The sequence below is a fragment of the Camelus dromedarius genome, chromosome 4 (genome assembly GCF_036321535.1).
Source record: "Camelus dromedarius isolate mCamDro1 chromosome 4, mCamDro1.pat, whole genome shotgun sequence".
NCBI classification, from domain to species: domain Eukaryota; kingdom Metazoa; phylum Chordata; class Mammalia; order Artiodactyla; family Camelidae; genus Camelus; species Camelus dromedarius.
In genome coordinates, this window is record NC_087439.1 from 45,757,657 (window position 1) to 45,778,918 (window position 21,262).

The 21,262-nt window shown below is 44.7% G+C and overlaps 2 protein-coding genes across 10 annotated transcripts in view; both read left to right on the forward strand.

Annotated features, from left to right (window-relative positions):
* Positions 1–9,841, forward strand: part of ERICH2 (glutamate rich 2) — a 35,859-nt gene extending 26,018 nt beyond the window's left edge. For all 8 annotated transcript variants that reach the window (XM_064484896.1, XM_064484898.1, XM_064484897.1 and 5 more), the window contains 3 exons: positions 2,885–2,942; positions 8,935–9,006; positions 9,642–9,841. In XM_064484896.1, coding sequence (XP_064340966.1) covers positions 2,885–2,942; positions 8,935–9,006; positions 9,642–9,763 — 252 coding nt within the window. In that variant the 3' untranslated portion in view covers positions 9,764–9,841. The remainder of the gene's footprint in view (positions 1–2,884; positions 2,943–8,934; positions 9,007–9,641) is intronic.
* Positions 9,842–19,616: 9,775 nt separating this feature from the next.
* Positions 19,617–21,262, forward strand: part of GAD1 (glutamate decarboxylase 1) — a 38,734-nt gene continuing 37,088 nt past the window's right edge. Inside the window, exon 1 of one of the 2 annotated variants that reach the window (XM_031451631.2) lies at positions 19,617–19,809. The gene's annotated coding sequence lies outside the window, so the exon portion shown is untranslated. The remainder of the gene's footprint in view (positions 19,810–21,262) is intronic. The other variant, XM_031451630.2, reaches the window with a different exon arrangement.

Sequence of the window (21,262 nt, forward strand, 5' to 3'; positions counted from 1 at the left end):
AAATAATAGAAGAGTGAGTTGAAGCAGAGTATTAATCGGGTTGAGACGTCCTTTTAAAACCTTTACAAAAAAAGGGGGGGGGATGAATAGATGTATTTGAAACCTGTGTCTAATCAATAGCAGGACATCAAAACCCAAGAGAAATAGAAATGAATTAAGAAGTAAAGATTAAGAGAGTGATAGAAAATAGAACAGGTAAAAACAGATTTAAATAAAAAAAGGGGGGGGCGGTTTGTCGGTGTTCTCCTGGAGTCTGTGTGCTTTTAATGTGAAGTCTTTGTCTTCGTCCTGTTTTGGAAGCTCAGCTTGCTGTTTTCAGAGGCCCTCCGTTGGCACCCTCTTCTGTGCTGCTCCCAGCACCTGTCGGCAAACAGATCGCCCTCCTCCTAACACTGGGTCAGGTGCAGCTCTCTGCTGTGGGCGGGCGGGTCGCTGCTCCTCCAGATGCCGCAGTCAGATGTTGCAGACTGGCCAGGTAGGAGGGCGGGTCGTGCCCCCTCCCAGCGCCTCGGTCAGGGGCTGTGTTCCTGCCCGAAAGGCGGGGGCCGCTCTCCCTCTACCTGCACCGCCGGTAGTTCCGCTCTCTGTGCGGCTGCGCGCTCCGCCCTGGTCGGCGCTCCGCGGTTGGGCTCGGGGAAGACCGAGAGACAGCCCTGTCCCTGCTCCGAGCCAAAATCCAGCTCCTTGTTAGTCTTTGTGGAGCAAGTTCTCTGAGGGACCAGGATGGAAGGATCCTATCTGCCCCGGGCTGCAGGCCAGTCTCAGTCTGGCCTTTGAGGCTGCTAAGCCCTTCGGTGCGGATGCAGGTTTCGCCCCCACCCCCGCCCCCGCCTGAGTGCTCAGTGCGGAGGATATGGCGGCTGTGTCTGAGCCCCGCCTCTCTTCCCCCGAAAACTTTCCGCGGGTTTTCAGAGATGGGGGTGTGCACCCTTCCCCCGAGAGCACATCAACCTTGCTGCTTTATGGAGGGCCCAGGTTGTTCTGCCCTGTGCACCCACAGCCACGGCGCGCAGCCCCTTGCGTTCCCCCGGGGCTGCCTCCGTGAAGCCACTTCCGTCCTCCGCCCGGCTTGTGCAGCCCGGCCCTGCCCGCCGCTGCCGGCCCGCGTCTCAGGCTGGGTGTCGGGGGGACGCTCTGTGCCCGTTTAACTTAGTTCTGTTAGTCAAGGGCTGCTCTGTACAGATCTGAGCCTCGGAGGCTCCCCCTCCGTCCCGCTGGCCTCTCAGTTGGAGAGGGGAGACCCAGCGAGCGAGCGCCAGTCCTCCTTTGCCGCTCCCTCCCCGCGGGACCCGTCCCGCGCTGCTTTGCCTTTTGTTCTTTCTTTTTTCCTTTTCTCCTACCAGATTTTTGGCGCCTTTATCTTTTGAAGAGGGCGATGGTCTGTCGGAGTTCCGCAGGTGCTCTGGTTGGCTGAGTGGGTCTGTAGTTGTGGGTCTTGGTGTATTTGTGGGAGAGGGTGACCTGCGAGCGTCCTTCTACTCCGCCATCTTCTCCGTCTCTCGGCATGGATTTATAATAGCTATTTTAACATGTTTGTCTGTTATGCTATCATCTTTCTCAATTCTAGATCAATTTCTACTGATTATGTTTTCTCCTGCATCTTTGCCTGCCTGGTAACTTTTTTTTTTTTTACCAAATCCTAGATATTATAAATTTTATATTCTTGGATACAAACTTTTGTTTTTCTTTTCATTTTGTTGAACTCTGGTCTGGGACAGTTGCATTACTTGGAAATAGGCTTTTCTATTTGAGTCTTGCTTTTAAACTTTGCTGGAAGGATCCAGGGCAACCTTTATAGTGTAGGGACACTAACTCATACCCTTATGAGAACTCTTCCCAGTGTTCTGTGTATTAAGAGGACCTTCCACTTTGGCTGGGGAGAACATGAGCTCTTCTCAGCCTTGTGTGAGGGCCAGTGAGTGTTCCATCTGCTCATTCTAGTGATTCTTTTTCCAACTTCAGTTTCTTAATACTCATATGTAGATCAATACCAAGACTCTTTCACATTATTACATGTCCCTATCTCTTACATAGTAAACCTAGTGTACTGTGCATGTGGTTCAGAATATGTCACACACAAGTAGGGACAATCATCCAAGTAAAGGGTTATTTTTTAATGGAAACAGTCTAAAATAGTTTAGTAAATTGTAGAGCCTAAGTAAGTAAAAATACATAAGAATATTAATTCCATGGGGAGAAAATGATTATGGTATGTGGTATATTTTTTAAAAGCTACTGAATAATCCTCGCTTTTGTAAATGTATGTGTTCATTTACAGAAAAAATATTAAGCAATATACATGGAGACGTTAAAAGTAAACATCTCTAGATGGTAGAAATATAGATGCTTTTTAATTGGGAGCAGTTTAGCATTTAAATTTCCTACATATGAAAGTATGTATTACTTTGTAACAGAAAATGTAATAAAAATAGTAAAAAGCAAAACTATATAGTACAAGAGCAATACTGGAAAATACTGAATATATGTAATTGTCAATCTACATTTTTTCTTAAGTGTTGTTGTGTAATTATGGACTAAGTTTGCAAATAAAAGCTGTATCTGAACCAAAGGGATGTTAAAGTGTTTAATGTCTTCCCTGCCTCTGCCAGTGGAATCAACCTATGTCTTCCCAAATTGTTCAGTAGCACATACACAGTGTGGCCACAGCAAAGCAGAGGAATCATACTTATTCTGGGTTGCCCTGCCTTTAGAAGTCCTTAATATTCTTCATTAACTAATTGATTACAGACTCACTCGTGGAAAAACATATGTAAATGTTAAAAGCAAAATAGTTAATCATTAATGGAATATTTTCTAGGGAGTTTATAATGGACATTTATCTTTGTGAAACTACATACCTGAAGCATTTCTTCCTGTTTTCCAGTTCCTGAGAGCAGAAATGGGCCAAGACTACCATTTGGCAAAAAAATTATGTCAGATGAGTAAGTTCAAAATACTTTTCCATTTTCTGATCTTCTCTTTGTTTCAAAATACATTGCATCATCTGTAAGATAGTTTGATTATCATACATCTAGTGAATTCCCTGATAGTGTCTCAGTGATTCCTTGATAGTAAAAATTGGTATACAGATTAATGAGACTTCTAGAGTAACTTTGAGTGGAATAACCTAACAGCAACTAATTACACTATTAGAAAATAAGTCAAAATCTTTACCTTCATAATAATGGGTTAGTAACGTTATGCCTTTAGTTTCAGAGAGGTATCATATAGTGCAGTAAACCTTACATAACATATAGTTATTTCACAAGTATTAGAGTATCTACATGTGCAGGCACTGTTCTAACACTGAAGACACAGCAGTCAATAAGACAGATAACAATTCCACATTTATATTTAGCGTGAGACAGATAATAAACATATATAACTAGGGTATCATAAATGATGGGTGCTATGGAGGAAAATAAGCGAGGAAAAAGAAATAGAAAGTTCTAGGAGGAGGCAAAACAGTTTTAAATAGGATGGTCCAGGAAGGCCTCCCTGGAAGACCCGAGAAAATGCTTGGAGAAGCTGAGGGAATGAGTCATGTCATCTGGAGGAAGTGCGTTCCAGGCAGGACTAATAGCAGACGTGCTGAGACACGAGTGTGCCTGGCCAGGAACAGCAAGGAAGCCAGAGTGCCCGGAGCAGACTAAGCCAGGGGAAGTGTGATAGGAGGTGAGGTCGGAGAGGTTAAGGTCAGGGGTTGTGCACGTTGCATGGCACTTTTTCACAGTTTGAGGGTGGTGGCCTTTTCTCTAAGGGAGGAGACAAACCACTGGACACTTGAGTAGAGGAATGAGATGAAGTATTTAACTTTTCTATCCTTGGGTTCTTGTAGTTTGATTTGGTGTTCAAAATAGTTGTGGTTTTCTTTGTATTTAAGCAAAGAGAGGTTTGGGCAATTTGCTAAGTTTCTTAACTCCGTGGGTTGATGTTTTCATCAACATTGAAGATTTCTTGGCCATTACCTTTTCAAAGATCACTTCTGCCCCATTCTCTGTCTCTCTTCTCTTCCTGGGTCTCCAATTACACATAAATTAGACTTTTTTCATGGTGCCCCACATGTATCTTATACTCAGCTCTGTTTTTTCCATCTCTTTTTATTTCTGTGCTTCAGTTTGGGCATTTTCTACTGACCTATTTTTGAATTAGTTCATTCTGTCTTTCTCTGTGTCCAATCTACTGTTAAAACCACCCAGTGAAATCTTAATTTGAAGGATTGTATTTTCCAATTTTAGAAAGTCTATTTAATGATTTTGAAAGATTCCAGCTCTCTGTCAAAATCCATAATCCTTTCAACTATTTTACCATCTTTTTCTCTTAACTCATTAGTCTTCGTTATTTTAAAGGAGAAAATGGCAACTCTACAATTAAACTTTGTTGATAATAGAACTTAAAATACTAACTTTTGTAGAATTAAGTCTTATGGTTAAAATCCTTCAGTGAAATTGTGGCATAGGGACATGAAGGTCTAACCCTCACTTGCCTCACAGAGTCCCCACTGTGGATACAGGACCTCTTAAATCACTGGCTGATTTTTAAAATGGATTTCTTGAATGCTCTAACACTACCGATTTTATATCCAAAATAACTTGCCTTGTTTAATCCTTTCCAGCACTTCTGACCTTTAGAACCATTGAGTAAAATATTTTGATCAAAACTATTTTGGGTAGCCCAGAAACATAGAATTTCCAATCAGAGGGAACCCTTAGAGAATCATCTCCAATGCTCTCTTTTTATAAATAATGAAATGGAAGCAGAGAGGGGTTGAGCGGCTTGCTCAGCCCCACTAAGGGAGCAAGACACAACCAGAACTGGAAACCAAGCCTCCTTTCTCACAACAGCTTTTTTTTCTCTGTAGTGGCTGGTGGAGAAGTGAGTGATTCTGTAGCTCTGGCTCCCAAATCTCTTGAGTTTCTGGTCAAGCCTAATTATGGGGAAATTAATATATTATATTCCCATATTCATCTGTCATTTTAGAAAGCCTCTGGCTCAAGCTTACAAAATACAGACATTGATAGCATCACCTCTGTCTGCCAGTTTTGGCCATTAGCCCTCCATAAACACCAGGTGCTCAATAAAATGCTTATTGACCTGACTTGAACCAGTGCATGTGAATTAAGTGTCAGGCCAGTAGGATGAAAAAGTTCAAACTGATCTATCTTAACAGGGTTCTGTTCCTTTAAAAACTTCCTTCCTTTCTTCCTTTCAGGAAATCCATGTTGAGCACTAACTCTATAACAGACATTATGCCAGGGGCTGGAGAGAAGGCAGAAATCAGAGCACACATGCTCTAAACCCTTTTGCGGTTGACATCAGACATGGTTTGGCGTGGTTTGCACTCTTACTGATCATTCTTTTCTGTCCGGTAAATAGTGGTGTCTCTAAAACTAAGGATTAGACTCTTGGAAAGGAAGCTGAGACAGGCACCATGATCCAGGGAGCCAGGCGGGAAAGAGCTGCTCCCAAGAGGAAGAAGAGGCTGATGGGAAGAGTGAACAAAAAGGCTCAGAGATGGGGGTAGTGAGCAGGGGTGTGCATAGTATGATTGGCTACCCCTGATGCAGATTGCCAGCCAAGGATGTGAAATTAGGGAGGCCCAGGTCTGGCAATGCCAGGCATGTTCAAGGAAGACAGAGAGTTGGAGACAGACTCTGTCTCAGGGAAAAGGAATTGCTAGTTCTTTGATGCCAGTAGGAACTCTTGGCTGAGGGCTGGCCAAAGTTCCTTTTTCAGTTCAGAGCAATGGACAAAATGAATTTTTTGCATCTAGTATGGAGCCCAAAATATTATATGTAAATTCTTACAGCATAGATACTCTTTTGTCTCTTTTTTCCATCTTCTAGCGCTTCTACAGAACACTCCTCCTTCCTCTACATGTATATTTTTATGTATTTATAAATTTATGCATGTAAACATAGATTATGTATTTACATATTTATGTATTTATAACTATGTTTTGAGCACCTACTATGGGAACTTTCGGGAATACATTGTTTAATTCTTACATCAATTCCTTGAGGCAGATTTGATTAACCCTGTTTTATAGATGAGGAAACTGAGGCTAACAAGGAGAGCTAATTCACCCAAAGTCACACAGCTACCCAGTCGTAAAGCTAACATTAGATCCCAGGACTGGTTTAAAAGCCTTTGACTTCTTACTGTATTTCCATTTCTTCATTCAATTAATAAGCTTATGTTTCTGGTCAAGCAGGCATAGATTTGGAAAAGAGATGTGTTTGTGGATCAATCAGGTTGAAAGTGCTCCTGTAAGTTGACTAATGTATTTTTATTTGTATCTAAGGTAATTAATTTATATGAAATAATGCATCCTTGTCCCTTCAGAAATGTTTTACCAATTGATATTCTTGAATAAAGCCTCTGATTCCTAGTATGTTTTCTTTTTATCCTGCCTTCTAAAAAAATTTTTTTAGTGAAGGCTTGGAAAAGTGATTTTTTAAATGGGACTGAAAGTCAAGAGTCTCAAGTACTTTTCTTAGTTTATCTCATAATCCACTGTGAGATTTCATACCAGTCTTCCCATTTCTTAGTCTCTTCACATGCGGCTCAGTCATCGCAGGGTGCCAACCCTTCTGCTCACAGGCAGCCTGAGATTCTACAAAAATAACATTTAGGCCTAGAAGACCTACTTCATCAATTATAATAATTGTAAATGTTTAAGAATAATGGCCTGAAAACCACAATGGTTCTCATCATTATGGGCCTAACACAAATACAGATGTATCTTCAGAAAAGATAGTTCCTAGAAAGTTTTCTATTTCTTTTTGAGTAAAATAAGTCACCCTTTCTTAATAACCTAGAGGCTAATTTCATCTAGGCATAGAAGGACTGCTTCCCATTTAGTTGTCTATATTCACTTATTCCATTTTTTTGATGTTTTGAGGGCTCCAGCTCTGTGTCAGTTACTCTCTAAGGGCTGCAACAGTGAACAAGACCAGTGTTCTGCCCACCCTGGAGTAGCCTCCAGTCTGAGGCCCTTAAAGGCCCCATGGGCAGCAGAACACCACCCCCGCCCCATGCTCCCAGGTCCCTGTCCCAGCCGTTCGGCTGGAAGAAAGCATCCACTCATCCACTGCATGCTTAGGAATGAACCAAGCCTTTCTCTGCGCCCAGAGCCATTCTGGGAAAACTAATCATCAGCATTTCTTCAGCATTCATCATGCACCAAGGACTGAACTAAGTACTTTATCTACATTACCTCATTGATTCAGATCGGCCTGTTGTGGCCAATGGTATTATTACAGGTAAGGGAAGTAAGGTGCAGAGATATCCCTTTCCCCATGGTGACCCAGCTAGACAGTGGCAGGACCATGATTTGCATCTGACAGTCTTTCTTCAGGGTCCATGCCAGCCTCTGTTTATGGGCCCAGGTTGGGAAACAACTCCCAGAATGTTACCTGCACATACTAAGGGCTTCTCTGTAGGGTTTGTAAAAAGGTAAGAGAATAAGAACTTTTTATTTATCGCCTAGGATGGATGTTGCTGGGCTAAGTTTCAAAGCAGATACCTTTCCCTCACTCTGAAAATTGACATTGGCCAGCAAATAAACCATGAGAATAAATCATGAGAGAGCTGAGCCCATACTCCAGTCTCATGGAATCATCCCAGTTCCAATGTAAAATTGTATAAGCTATGTTCCAAAGAATGTTGGTCCAAGATTTCTTAGTAAGAGTCCTGCCAGAAAGGATTCCATGGGAATAACAAATTGGGGAAACCACATTCTCCTCTCTGTAAGATTCATAATAGTTGTGAGCATATTATATAAAATCCTGCAGTTGCCCCTTACTGTCAGCTCTACCCGAATAACTTCATTTAATCTAGTTTCCCAAATACGTGTTATCATCTTAAGAAACCGGTATCTCCAGCAGCAAGTTGGAGAAACTCTGCTCTAGAAAGAGGCTTAGCTTCAGAGGAAGATTTAGACTGCTAATGATAAGCATATTTTAGTCCAAGTTAAAATGTATAAAAAGTCACTTTTATTAGAAGCCTTAAAAGATGTGTAAATACCTATAGGACCCTTGAAAGTAGCTTCTAAGCAGGCACACATGCTAACCCAGTTTGATGGTAAATTGTTATCTTAGTGGGATTAGGAAATAAAGGCATTGGTTTGGGGTGTCAGGATGAAAGCCATATGGAGTGAGATCCTCTGAGCCAATGGGGCCTAGTTGAACCATCCATAGTTCTCTCTTAGCCAGGCGAATAGCACACTTGATGTTTCAGTGCCCCCTGGGGGCCATCAAGATATCATGCAGGAGTCACAACATTAAATGGATGGTGCAGGATTATGAATACTGAAGGCAAATAGGAAGAAGGCAGCGAGGGATCTATAGAGTGAGATCTAAAAAAACTAAATAAAATAGTCTAGAAAACTCTGAAACAAAAAGTGTATATCTTTCTGGCCTCATATTACATTGGTAATATGCCAAGAAGCCTAAAAAAATCTATCAATATGGTCCAAACGAAAGATGACACATTCACTTAAAGGATCACACATAGAAATAAATAGTGCTAAAAACAATGGGTCTGATGAAGCAGTGAGAGGGCTGTTAAGTAGTTGATGACTGGGGTATCATTAGCAAAGTCTCCATGTTTTTTGGGATTTGTACTTTGGGGAATGATTATAGTCAAGAAACGCTTTGGCTCCAGGCCTGTGAGGGATGCCTCATAGTGATGGAGGCTGCATTCTTTGGACAGGAGGTAGAAAAATATAATGAGGATTACTTCCCTTACAAAGCGCCTAAGATAAGCAGAGCATTTTCTCTATTCATGTTAAGATATACCCGTGGTATAATTGTTGGTGTTTTCACTCTGTGTTTTCACTTACTCTGATTGACAGTTTCAATCTCATTCTGAGGAGCTGTTTGCTGAAACACTTTGAACATTAATAACACACATTCTGTTGTCCATTTTCAGTCCTAATCTATGAACCAGAAAATCCTGAGGCCAAGGAGTTTTTGTCACTTATTGAAGAATTGTTGCGGATGGGTAAATTTAAAGATTGGTATTTCTTATTTTTTATAGAACTATGAGTAGTTACTATTTAAAAATCCATTATCCCAAGAGATTGGTAAAGTACATCCTCAGGAAGTGGTTAAGAAAAGGCTAAATGGTTGTCTGGATGGTTTAGTGAAACCATCTCATCCTCTGTGGATGGTCAAGATTACTCCCTTTTCTCTGTGGAGTGGAACTGCCCAAGCAAAGCAGGTTCCCCGGGCACAAGGTGTGGGGCACCAACAGAGTCTTCAGAGGGGACAAAATGTGCTTCTTGTCCCAGATACTAAAGGGATTATCCCACAGTCCCAAGCAAAGCCAGTAACCTCTAAATTACCCTAAATCTCACTTACTCTAACTCTGTTTAAGTAAGAATTAAGTTGACAATAGTAAAAAAGTATTTTTATAGGCCTATGTTTTAAATTTACTTTAAACATCTTTGTGCCAGTAAGAATATGTTCTTCTTTGCACTACAGCTTTGACCCTACATACAGTTAGCAAAATTCAGCTCAGTTCTCACATTCCAAAAATATATATTTCATAGTGGAGAGGGAAACAAGAGAATTGTGATTTTTCAGGGTGGAAATATTAAGCAACATTTTAAGCAATTCTCTTCCTTTCTGTGACAGAGAAAGCTCAGAATCTTGAGGAAGATGATGAAGAGAGCGAAGAAGACAGTAGTGCTGCGAGTGAAGGAGAGAGCAGTGAGGAGCCAAGTGAAGAAAGCTCTGATGAATGTGAAGATGGGTGATGATAGTTGCTTACTAGAGTTTAACCTTCATGTAGGTTCATTACCGTATACTTTGGAAATATAAAGAGAAGAGCTGCATTGCAGTCTAATTGTTCTTTATTTGGTACAGAGTTCTTTTAATTTATCCATATTGGCTTGAGCTCCTTCTTAATATTTAGATTTTAGCTCAGTGTGAGCTACTCAGAGAGGGAAATAGTCATTGGAAACACTTACACAGCACTGTGTGCCAGGTGCTGTTCTCTACACATAAATTTATTGAATCCAACAAACACATGAGGTAAGCACTATTATTTTCATTAGACAGATGAGAAAACTGAGGCACAGAGAGTGTAAACATTTTAACCAGTATCATATACCTCTTGCTTGGTAGAGCCTGGATTTATATACACATTATGTTTCCCAAATCCATCCTCTCAGCCCCTCCCACATGCACCATGTTAGGCACTTTTGTATCATTTGTTTCATGTTCTCTATAGTATGTATCAGTACCAGAAGTTCTTATTTAACTATCTGTTCTTTTTTTTTTTTTCATCTTTGCAGCCTAGACTTTGTCAACATTTAAAACTTTTTTAATTTTTATTTTATTTTTATTTATTATTTTTAAACTTAACACGTATATTATTAAATATCTGTTCTTTTTATCTTCCCCCTTCTTATCAGAAAATGTAACCTCCATGAAGCAGGGCTTTGTCATTTTCACAGTTGTGTCCCTAGCAACTGGACAAGGGCCTGGCACATGATGGGCTGTGTAGACCAAGTGAATGAATGAAGGGAAAGTCCATGACAATGTTTATGACTTTTCATAAAACATTTATAGGACTTTATCACACTTTTACGTATTATTCTACATTATCTTGCTGATTCTGTATCTATGATGAATTTCTGCCACCTTCAAATCAGATTGTAAGCCAACTGAGGTAAAAATGAGAAAACTATTCCTAAGGAATTTGTTTGATTGCACCCATCTGGTTTGGGGGTAGGCATTTTGAATTTTAATTCGTCTGTCAGCACAGTGTCATGTCACATCCAGAACGCTTGCCAGCGCAGTTTATTCTTTGGGTATTTTGTAGCCTGCTCACATTCAGAGGAAGAAATTCTGCTGCACCGTATTACAGGAGTGTCTGAAAGAAATGGAGACAAGTATGTATAATCATCTTGCTTACATAAACAGTCAGATAGCACTGAGGGCTGGGCTGGCAGAGACCACAGGAACTGCTTGTTCTTTTCATTTGTGGGATGTTTGGTACGCCTCCCCATCAAAGGAAAACCACCATGTGTCAATCTGATGACACTGACCTGATTTTGGAGCCTGTCCCCCTCCCATAAGAAATTCATTAAATACCTTGAAACTGATACTGCAAACTAAATTAGTTACACTCATGAGATTTTAGTTTTCTTTTAAAGGAACAGGAAAGTTCTGAGGAAGAAACTCTCTGAGTAAAAAGCCACGATATCACAGGCCATGTTACAGCTAAATCTAAGAATTTTCAAGGTTTGATCATACAGGATAATCCATGTCTATGGATAAGTACCCCTTTGTTCATATTGTTCGTCCTACTTGCACTCCTTAATGTAATTTAGGATGTTGGCATAACCTGACATAGCATGTGTATCTGTATAGAGTAGCTAAATATAATAATCTAATAACTAAACATAATCTGCAAAGTATTTTTATATTATTTAACTCACTAGCTTCTCACAGTAGTCCTAAGAGCATGCTATTATATTATCCCCATCAGTTACACAAATTAAATTTGGGATGCTCGGCATATCCAAAGGTAAATTTTAATTGGGGTGAATTCAGATGAGGAAATTAAGACTATGAGATGCAAGTTATGTCCCTGTATGAGAGATCTAGTGAATCTTGAACCCAGTGTTCCATGCTGTTTCACACATAGCTAAACTCTAGAAACTATTTAATAAATCAGCAAATAAGTTGTATCTATGTGGACAGTTCAGTTCCAGACCTGTGTCTTCTTCAGAGCTTTATAGCACGTTACAGTGAAAGAATCCAAATATTTAACAACATGTGAATCTGTGAGAATGTCCACTTAGTGGACTTAAGATGGGAACCCAATGAAATACTTTCACTTACTTATTCAATCAATATTTACTGAAGTCCTTCTTTGTATACTGTGGGGAACAAATCCCAGTCAGCACTGGCATAGTTGAAACTCAGGCTGATAAACTCTGCCATTGTGGAAGTCCTGGAGGGACACCTAACTTGAGCCAGGCATCCAGGGAAAGCATTCAGAGGGAAGTGAAGTCTCAGCTGGGAAGGCAGAATGAGTGGGAATTAGCTACAAGGAGAAACAGTGAGGGTGAGCGTTCTATCAGTAGATACATTCTGAGTCCAGAAAGTAAGTAAAAGTGGATTGAAAAATGAAAATGAACCAGTTGGAGCAGAGACAGATGAAGCTGTGGTGATCAAGGGGCTGGGGAATGGAGGGCCTTACAAGCCACACGAAAGCCTGAACTTTATCCTTAAAAGTAATAGGAGACCACTGAGGGATTTTAAGAAAAATGATGGTATTTTAGAAAGAGCATTCTAACAGCCAGGTAGAAAAATGTGTTCTCAAACTACAGGTCATGATCCATTGGTCAGTTATGAGATCACTGTAGTGAGTCACAGATAGCTAGAGTTTTTCTTTTATTATTATTAAATGCATAGAATAGAAAATAGCATGCATTGCAGAAGAGTATATGGGAATTACGGTTTTGTGAAACTTTTGGTTCAAGAGTGTATGTGTGTCCTAGATATTGATGTGAAATGTATCTGTCCCAATGGATCTCCATTTAAAAATATGTAAATGAAAGTGTAGTGGACAGACTGTAGTGGAATACAAAACTCCACTGTTACATTATTCTAGCAGTTCACAGCTGTAGCCTAAAAGAGGGGTGAGGAGAGAGATGCAGTGGGATGGAGGAGTTATTTTAGAGGTAGGAAGAACTGACAGGAATTGGTGATGCATTAAATGTCAGGGAGAGATAGAGGTCAAGGATGACTTCCAGTTGGGTGTATGATGGTAGTGCTATCCCCTGAAAGAAAAGGAACATAGAAAAGCAGATTTGCTGGAGAAGCTGGCTGTTCACTTACACAGGTTGAACATAGGAAGTATATTATTTTCTACACTGTAACAAATTACAGCAAACTTAGTGACTTAAAACAGTACAAATTATCTTACAATTCTAGAAGTCCAAAATCCAAAATGGGTCTCGCTTGGGAAAGATCAAGGTATCAGCAAGGCTACATTCTTTCTGGAGGCCCTGGGTGAGAATCCGTTTCTTTGCCTTTTCCAAATTCTAGAACCCGCTCGCATTCCTTGGCTCAGGAACTCATTTCTCCATCTTCAAAACCAACAGTGTCTGAGACCTTCTCACATCACCATCTCTCTAGTTCTCTGTCCCTTGTGATTTTTGTTAAATTAGCATTTGTTAAGTAGACCACAAGGGAAATTGAAATAGAAAAGTTTATTACTTCACAGGTCCTGGAGGAGGTACATGGTGCACCTTTGAGGGGCCACACGCAGTTGGCGGCAGGGGAAGGTCAAGATGCAGGCAGAGACCTTGGGTGCAAGTCTTTATTAGGGCCTGCAAGTGGAGTGCTTTTGGAGTTCCTAGGCTAAGACCAGATTGGTCAATTCAAATCAAAAAGCAGAGTTTTGGTAACCTCCATGGGGGTCTTATCTAAGGGGTGCACAGTGGAAGGAGTTGGGAAGGAGGAGAGACTGTTTATCACTGGGGCAATGGGAAAGTCATATCAGAAATTTACAGTTGTGAATCTGTGCGGGCTGCTGTCTAGTACATGGGTTGTTAATCTAGGCATGTACTTGAGGGAGAGGCTAGTGGCAGTTCGATGCTCAACTGCTTTTGTGCTAAACAGCGCCCAACCTCTCCTTCACAGTCTCTACTCCCTATACATTCTTTACTCAGAATAGCTTGTCCTTTAACCAGAAGCTGTATTCTAGGGAGGTGGTCATTGGCTGATAGCCTCAGGAGAATGAACAGACCCTCTGGAGTTTCTGTGTGATGTTAGGTGGATTCATCAAGATTCAGAAGAATACAGCACCTCAGAAAACACCCTGATTGTTGTCCCCTTTTCTGTTCCATTGGTTATTCTATAAAACCTCAGGACACCAATCCCAAGATGGATTCACAATCTCTAAGGCATTAGCCTGCTGTGACCCCCCACCCCTTGCCTGGCAAAGCTTTATGCTGTCCTTTTCTAATTCTCCCAAAACTCTGTCCCCAAGATTCAATTTGGCTATTGGGGTTCAGAGGCCAGTTTTTTGGCAACAATCCTGGGCAGCGAATGCCAAGAGCTTCTGGGTCCCTTCTTGGTTCTTCCCAACCGCCTTGGTGTGAGAGGGTGTATTTGTCAGCCACTACCACAAAAAAGATGCATCACACGTTACCTCAAAATTCATGGGTTTGCAGTTTAGTTCCCTTCCTGTGTCCAAAAGCACATCACTTGCCCGAGCCAAGTATCAAGGTTAGTGTGTGGGGTGGGGGCTTGGGGAGGGGGAGTATAGAGTATACATTTCTGATCTAGAGAAGAAAAAGAATAAAGATTTACCAATTCATCTCTCCATGCTCTGATGCTTGTTCGTGGCTTATCCCTGGCTATGTAGTTGAGACAATGTGCTGGTAGCCCCAGTGAAAAGATATCAATAATCATTTAATATTTAGGGACTTCTTGAGATTACAGGTTGTTGCAGATCTAAAGGATCCCTGACTCACCCAAAGGCAGAGAAAACAGGACCGCAGCCTCGCAAGTGAGAGTAAGATAGAACGAGCTCCAGATAACTAGTTGCTTTGAGAAAACACAGCACTGATTTGCCGCTGACACAGGTGAGAAACTTGGGTATGAATACGTTCCAGTGAGCTCTTCTACATTTTAGATAAGAAGGAAACTGAGCTAGAGCAGCAATGATGAATCCCTTCTGTTAAGGTTCTTCTTTCTCCCCTGAGTAACTGGCCAGGATTAGGGAAGGAATCTGATCTGAAATAGAAGTTTAAGTTATCAGATTCTCCACAACTAAGTCAGAACCTTCCAGAATATCTCACAAACAGCAGTCCCAGTCACCTACATCTGAAAGCAAGGACTAAATACCTTTCATTCTAAATAGTTCAAGAGATTTTACACTGAAAGAAATAGATAAAATACATTTGAGCCTTGTACAACACAGGTTTGATCTGTGAGGGTGCACTTAGACCCAGACTTTTTTCAACAGTAAATACTACAGTACTACACGATTCCAGGTGGATTGAAACTGTGAATGCAGAACCTAGGATGCAAAGGAACCGTGGATGTTGAGGGACCCTGTATATGGAAGGTGGACTAGGTTATATGGGGATTTTTTTACTCTGGGGAGGGCTGCTTCCCCTAACCCCTGCCAGTTGTCCAAGGCTCAACTGTATCACTATTCCATATTCTATTTCACTAAAAAGCATCTCATATAGGAAATCATCTTTCTTGCATCCCACTCTTTTGGGAAAGCACTGATTTTGTCTTAGTTTTTGTTGAGAGAAGAATTGAAAACATAGAAGCTCTCTGTCAGAATTGCAAGCCAGATCTGTTATTTTCTCGGTGTCCAGCTTTGCAGTTAAACACCTTGCCTAATGCTGGAGTTCCTGTCCTGAGGCTAGCATTAAAAAGCAGCTCTGTGGGAAAGAAATGGATATTCTGCATCCCCCTGCCTTTTTTTTTTTTTTTTTTACCAGAGGGACCGAAATCCTGAGCTGCCACTTCTGGCAGCATCTGTCAGCATTAAAAAAGAAGCAGAAGCAGCAGCAGCAGCCCTGCATTGTGAAATATGGCAGAGTGTGAACTGGAAAGGGCCTGCCTGCAGTTTGCCTTCAAGAACTGCTCCTTTGTGGGGTCCGTTGTTTCCTCTCAGAAATTGTAATCTATCGCCACCTGGTGGCCCCTCCGTCGTCTTGTTTGAAATAGCGAGAATTGGGCGTCTTAACGTGTGCACCAAGATTTGCCCAAATACAAATTACTCTATCCCTTTTGATTAATTTCTTTAATATCAGAATTTTTTCATCTGCTGAATAGCAAGGGGAAAGGGACCATTTGACGATTATCTGAGGAACTCAGCTCTCTTTTTTTAGGAGAAAAGGAAATTTCCGGAGTTCTCTCCAGCATCATTCTGGCTGGAATTCTCCCTCCCTCGCCACACTTTTAACTCTTTCCTGTCTTCCAGGAGTGAGTGTGATATCTGTTAGGGGATAAGAGTGTCGATTTAGCTACGGTTCCCAAAGAAAGTCCAGAATGACTGGGGGACTATCTTTAAAGTATAGAAACACACCGAATAGACCTTCGCTCCTACTTAAGAAAGGCCGAGTGTAAGGTTAACAACGCTTCCACAGTCCTCATCTCGGGAGACAGACTTAAACGGTGAGCACTGCCATTTTTTTCCTCTCTTTTTTGGTCATAAATTATATACTTAAAATAGATTTCAACGAGCAGTCTGGAATGAACCAACACTGGTTCTAAATTACCTTTCTTTCCTGGAGGCTAAAAACGCTAAATGCGTCACACACACACACACACACACACACACACACACACACACACACACACACACAGATTGACGTTTCTGATTTATTCACCTTGACGTAGATCGTATTTTATGCATGAAAATCTCCCCGGCAGCCCATGTGAGCGCCCCTTCCACTCCTTACTCCACCCACTCCCTTTTTCCCTTTGCTGAAAGGCTCGGCTCCAAATCCGGTTGGAGTAATCTTTAAACCTCCCGGGGTAAGGGCACTGTGGGCGGAGGGTCGTGTTCCCAAGTCCCAGTCATCCTTGACCTAAAGGAAGGTTGTCCTCAGAGGACATAATCGAGTAGGCCAGGCTGCAGGCTCACAAAACCTCCACGCCCAGAAGAGACCGGAGGGGTCGCACTCGCCTCCCTCCTCCTCCTGCCTCTGGGTCGTCTTGTTCCCATTTCTTCAAAGCGCTAAATCTTAGATCAAATGCAAACGAAACAGCTGGGCGGATGCCACTCCCTTCCGGGCCACCCCTCACCACCGGTTCGAGTCCCCAGAGAGGATATCTTTTTTTCCACCCCCATTATCCAAAGCATTTTCCCCTCCGGGAGTAATAAAAGATAAAAAGAAGAGTGAAAAACGCAAACAAAAATATAGATCCCAAGTGTTCTGAAAAGCCGAAAGACAACCACAACCACCTCCGTGCAAATTCTTGCCTGAGAGGAGAGAAAGGGGGGTGAAATACTCCATTACTACCACCCCCTCGCAAGGGAAGACAAGAATAGCGGTTACTGCCGGGTGGTGGATGGGGCGAGCGGGGCTGGTTGGCTAAATGCTGGAAACTCAAGCGGACAAAAGAGAGGCTTAAGCAACCAAACCGTGGGCTCTGTCCTTGGTACTGACAGAGCCGTGCCCTGTGTCCTAAGTCCTTGTGCTGAAACTGGAATTCCAGGCCCTCAGTTCCTTACCATCTCCACTGAGCCCTGAAGTCTGGGTTGGAATGGGAGATAATTGGAAATTAAATCAAAACCATGAAGTCCCCAAGTCTGTTACTCTCCCCGCCTAACTGGATCATCTGTGAGTGCAAGGATAAGTTGCCAGGACAGTGTGAACTCCATGAGAGCAGCACCTGGCACAGAGTAGGTGATTAATAAATAGCCGTTTAATTACTAATATTTAAACATTTTAAGTTAAGAGTGCGCAGGATCCTTCATTCCTGCCCCCCCCCCCATAGAGGAGAAAGTGAGGGAAGTCCTCGCAGGTGGACGAACTCAGCTTTAGTTTGCGATACACAGTCTTGTAGGTGATTTCATTCTCCAGCGGGATTATATTATTTACTGGCTAAAACGTTAGGGGTGAGCGTTTTGGACACCGGGGTCAGAAGAGGGAGTGGTTGGAAATTTCTCAGTCTGATGCCACAGGTGAAGGTAAACGAATCTTCCTTTCCAGGGAATCTCGGGTCTTGGGAAAAGGTGGAGGAGACAGGTTGAGCAGGCGTCTTCCTGTCACAGCAGACCCTGAGGGGCTCCGAGATTTGTTGCCTCCTCCAGCTAGCCTCCTTGCCCGCGCGTGTTTCGAATGATTTAGCACTAGCACCGGGCTCCCTGATTGGTGCAAACATTTCTTTCAGGGAAGTTCGAGGAGGGGGTGTGGGTGGAATTCCGAGCCTCATTTCCGAATAAAACGAGCATTTCAATCTTTGCAGAGAAGCTGCGTGGTTCAGGGATGTTGCCTGCGCGGAGTGGGCACGCCCACCCTGCCCAGTCCTGAGCTCTGGCACCCAGAGCTGCGGTTACCACACGCCTACTGTTCGGGATGCTCTTCCATCCTTAAAAAGTGTCCGAGCTTTCATTGTAAGGTGGAGAGAAGGCAGGAGTATTGTATCAAGGGCAACGCGGTTATTTCAAACCTCACAGCGAGATCCCTCTTACTGATTGGGCTGGATCTTCCCGGGGTGGAATCTTCGCTCTCCCTTATGAAATTTGCAGTGATTTGTAAGATTTTCGGCATTCTCATTGTGTCGTGGTGAAAGGCAGTAAGACATTCAGAGAGAAGGAACGGGCCTCTGGTGGACCCGCAAGGCCGCATACGTGTCCATAAATAACTCCTGCCTGCTGCACCAAAACGGTGGGGAAAATCACTGTGAAAACGAGTAAAGGAATCACTAGTCACATGGTATCACCCAAACACAAAGTTCAACTTTGTTTTGCCCTAAAGAAAAAGAGCTGAGGTAGAGGAAAGAGGAGAACATAAATTAGAAACGAGGGTGCCTGAGGGATGGCTTGAAAACCCGGCCAGCCCTCCAGGTGTTGGCTCTGGAGCGCGAGGAAGGACCCGGCTAGCACTGGGCCTCTCCCGTCTCTGGGCGCCTGGCGCCATCTGGTGGAAAATTTTCCGTGAACGCCTTTTCCCAGTGAGGGGCTTTCTGAACCTGGCAGTTTGTTAAATACGCTTAAATATTGCAAAAGGAGAAAACTTAAAAAGCGTGAAATCGAAGGGGGAAGGGAGGGGAGTGGGCCTGGGCAGAGAGGGCGGGTCCTCTCTCTTTACCCCACCCCCACCCAGGCCACCTCTGTGCACGAGTTCCCCTTGTGTGTGCAGCGGCGCTCGTGCGTGTTATTAACCTTCAGATGTGATCAATCAGGAGGATTCCTCTCCCTATTGCCAAGGGGACCAAAACTAGGAGGGAGCGCACAGTGGGTTGGAAACCGGACCCTTTTGCAGGTGGCACTGGGTAGCTGCGCTCAGGTGAAATAATTGGGGAGGCTCCAAGCTGGATGAGGAAACTAAAGTGAAAAGGAGATGGAGAGACCTCTTAGAGTCTGAGTTTTCGCCCCTTATCTCTGCCTTCTTTGCTTTTACAACAATCCTGGCTCAGTAGAGAGCCAGCAAGGACACGACTCGGAGCGCGCTTTACCTCAAGGAAGCGGTATGGGGTCTCAGAGCTGGTCGAACTGCGGGGAGAGAGACTGAGGCAAAGCTACTGCCCTTGATATCCCGAAGATACGGGAATGGGAGAAGGGAAAGGCGGGGGAGATGCACTTAGCGAGGCAGAATTCTTCGTAGGAATTATCTGTTCCCTCGCCTTACCCGACACTGCCTATTTAAAAAAGCGGAGCGTGTTGAGTACGTTCTGGATTACTCATAGTCTTTTTCTTTCCTTTTTTTTCCCGGGCGCAGACCCGTGATCTGGATTTATAATCGTCCTATAAAGCTCCAGAGGCGGTAAGGCACCTGCAAGGAGCCCCGCCGCTCTGCCGACGAGCTGCCCCCGCGAGCAAAGGCCTCGTGATTCCCCCGCCGAGCCGGTCCCCGCCTCCCTACTCCGCCCCCGCCTCCCCCAAAGCCAAGCAGCCGCCTCTCTGGATCCCTCTCTTCTCTTCCTGGCGCTCGCGTGCGGGACGGTGCTAGCGGGAGCGAGGCGGCTGCTGGAGGTGACTCCGGGGAGATTACGCCTGTGGCAGGGCCAGGCCGAGCGGGTCAGATCGCAGGACGCTACGCAGAAGAGCGACCGGAGCGCGGGTCTTGCGGTCACCCAGCCTAGGTGGGTAAGTGCGCGGCCGCCCGGACCTTCCCAGAGCCCAGCCGCGACTGTTCAGCAGGGTCCTCTTCTCCCGCGGTTTCTTGACCACCCCACCCCCTGCCCCCCGGTGTCTGCCTACGGAACGAGTGCGTCCCGCTGGCCCAAGTCCTGGCTCTCTGTTCTTGCGCGGCGCAAAGACCCCAGCCCTCTCAATCATCCTATCCGCACCAGTGAGATTCATGCTCCGGGGATGCACAGAGGCTAAGTCTCCTGCAGAAGTGCAGCAAGAGCGATCCCCCCCACCCGACCCCGCTTCCCGGCTGCGAGCACCGGTCCCATCAATGGGCCTTTGGCCAGCAGCCGCCGAAGGCGTGACTCGGAACGGTAACCTGTTACTTCCCCAGAAGCCACCGTCTACCCGCTGCCTGCGTTGACGTGCAAGTGCGCGCTCCGGGCTAGGTATGGGGTCCTATGGAGGGTGTGGAGGCGGTGGCCAGCGGGCGCTACTCTGCAGGCTCTTAGATGTACCCAGATTTGCCCGCACTCCTTCTGTCCTCTGGCCTTCGGAAGCCATCGCACCAGCGCCAAGCGCGGAGCAGGGGCGCTGCGCACGTATCCTTGTCTGCCGCCTCCCGCGCGCTGGGTGCAAGTTCCTTTCCCCGGTGACGTTCACCTTTCTTGCCTCCCTCACCCTCTCTGGATCTGTGCATCGAGAAACCCAGGGACCTCAGAGAGTTGGATGGAGGAGAAATACAGGAACGCAGACCCAGCCCCGTCCTTGGCTTTGAGGTGGCTCAAAATGGGGTGGGGCAAGAGGGAGACAAGCGAGGTTCCGACTCGCTGCTTTCTGGCTGTCTGGAGTACAACGTGACGGTATTTCTTCCCCGGCCAACTCCGAGGGAGAACATAAAGATATGGGCCTTTTTCCTCTCACCTTGTCTCACCAAAGTCCCGGGTCCCCGGAGCAGTTAGCCTTCTTTCCAAGGAATTAGCCAGACACAACAGCGGGAACCAGACACCGAACCAGACGTGCCCGCCCAGTGCCCCCCCCTTTCCTCCCGCCTGCCCTCCCGCCGGCTGCCGAGAGCCTAATAGGGCTTGTCGCGGCTAGACTGGAAAATCGTGCACTGAGCCACCCTAGCCCTCGCGTAGCCCAGTCCCCTGCACCCCCAAGAACTGCACTGGCCTTGGGCTCCCCTGGTCTCAGCGCTGCGCTCCCTCTCGCCCCCACCGTGTTGCCAGAGAGTCGCCCGGGCTACGTTGCCGGCGCCCAAGTCCCAGAGCTCGCGCGCACGTTTCCTCCTCTCCCAGTCCTCCGCCCCGCACACCCGGACCCAACCCGCTAGCTGCCCTTCCTCTCGCCTTTCTCTCCGGAGCCCAGACTTCAGCGCGATCGTTCGCGCTCGCGTCCACTCAGTCTCCTCCCGCGTGCCGGACCCCGGAAGCCCTCCCCGCACAGCTCTCGTTTCTCTTTGCAG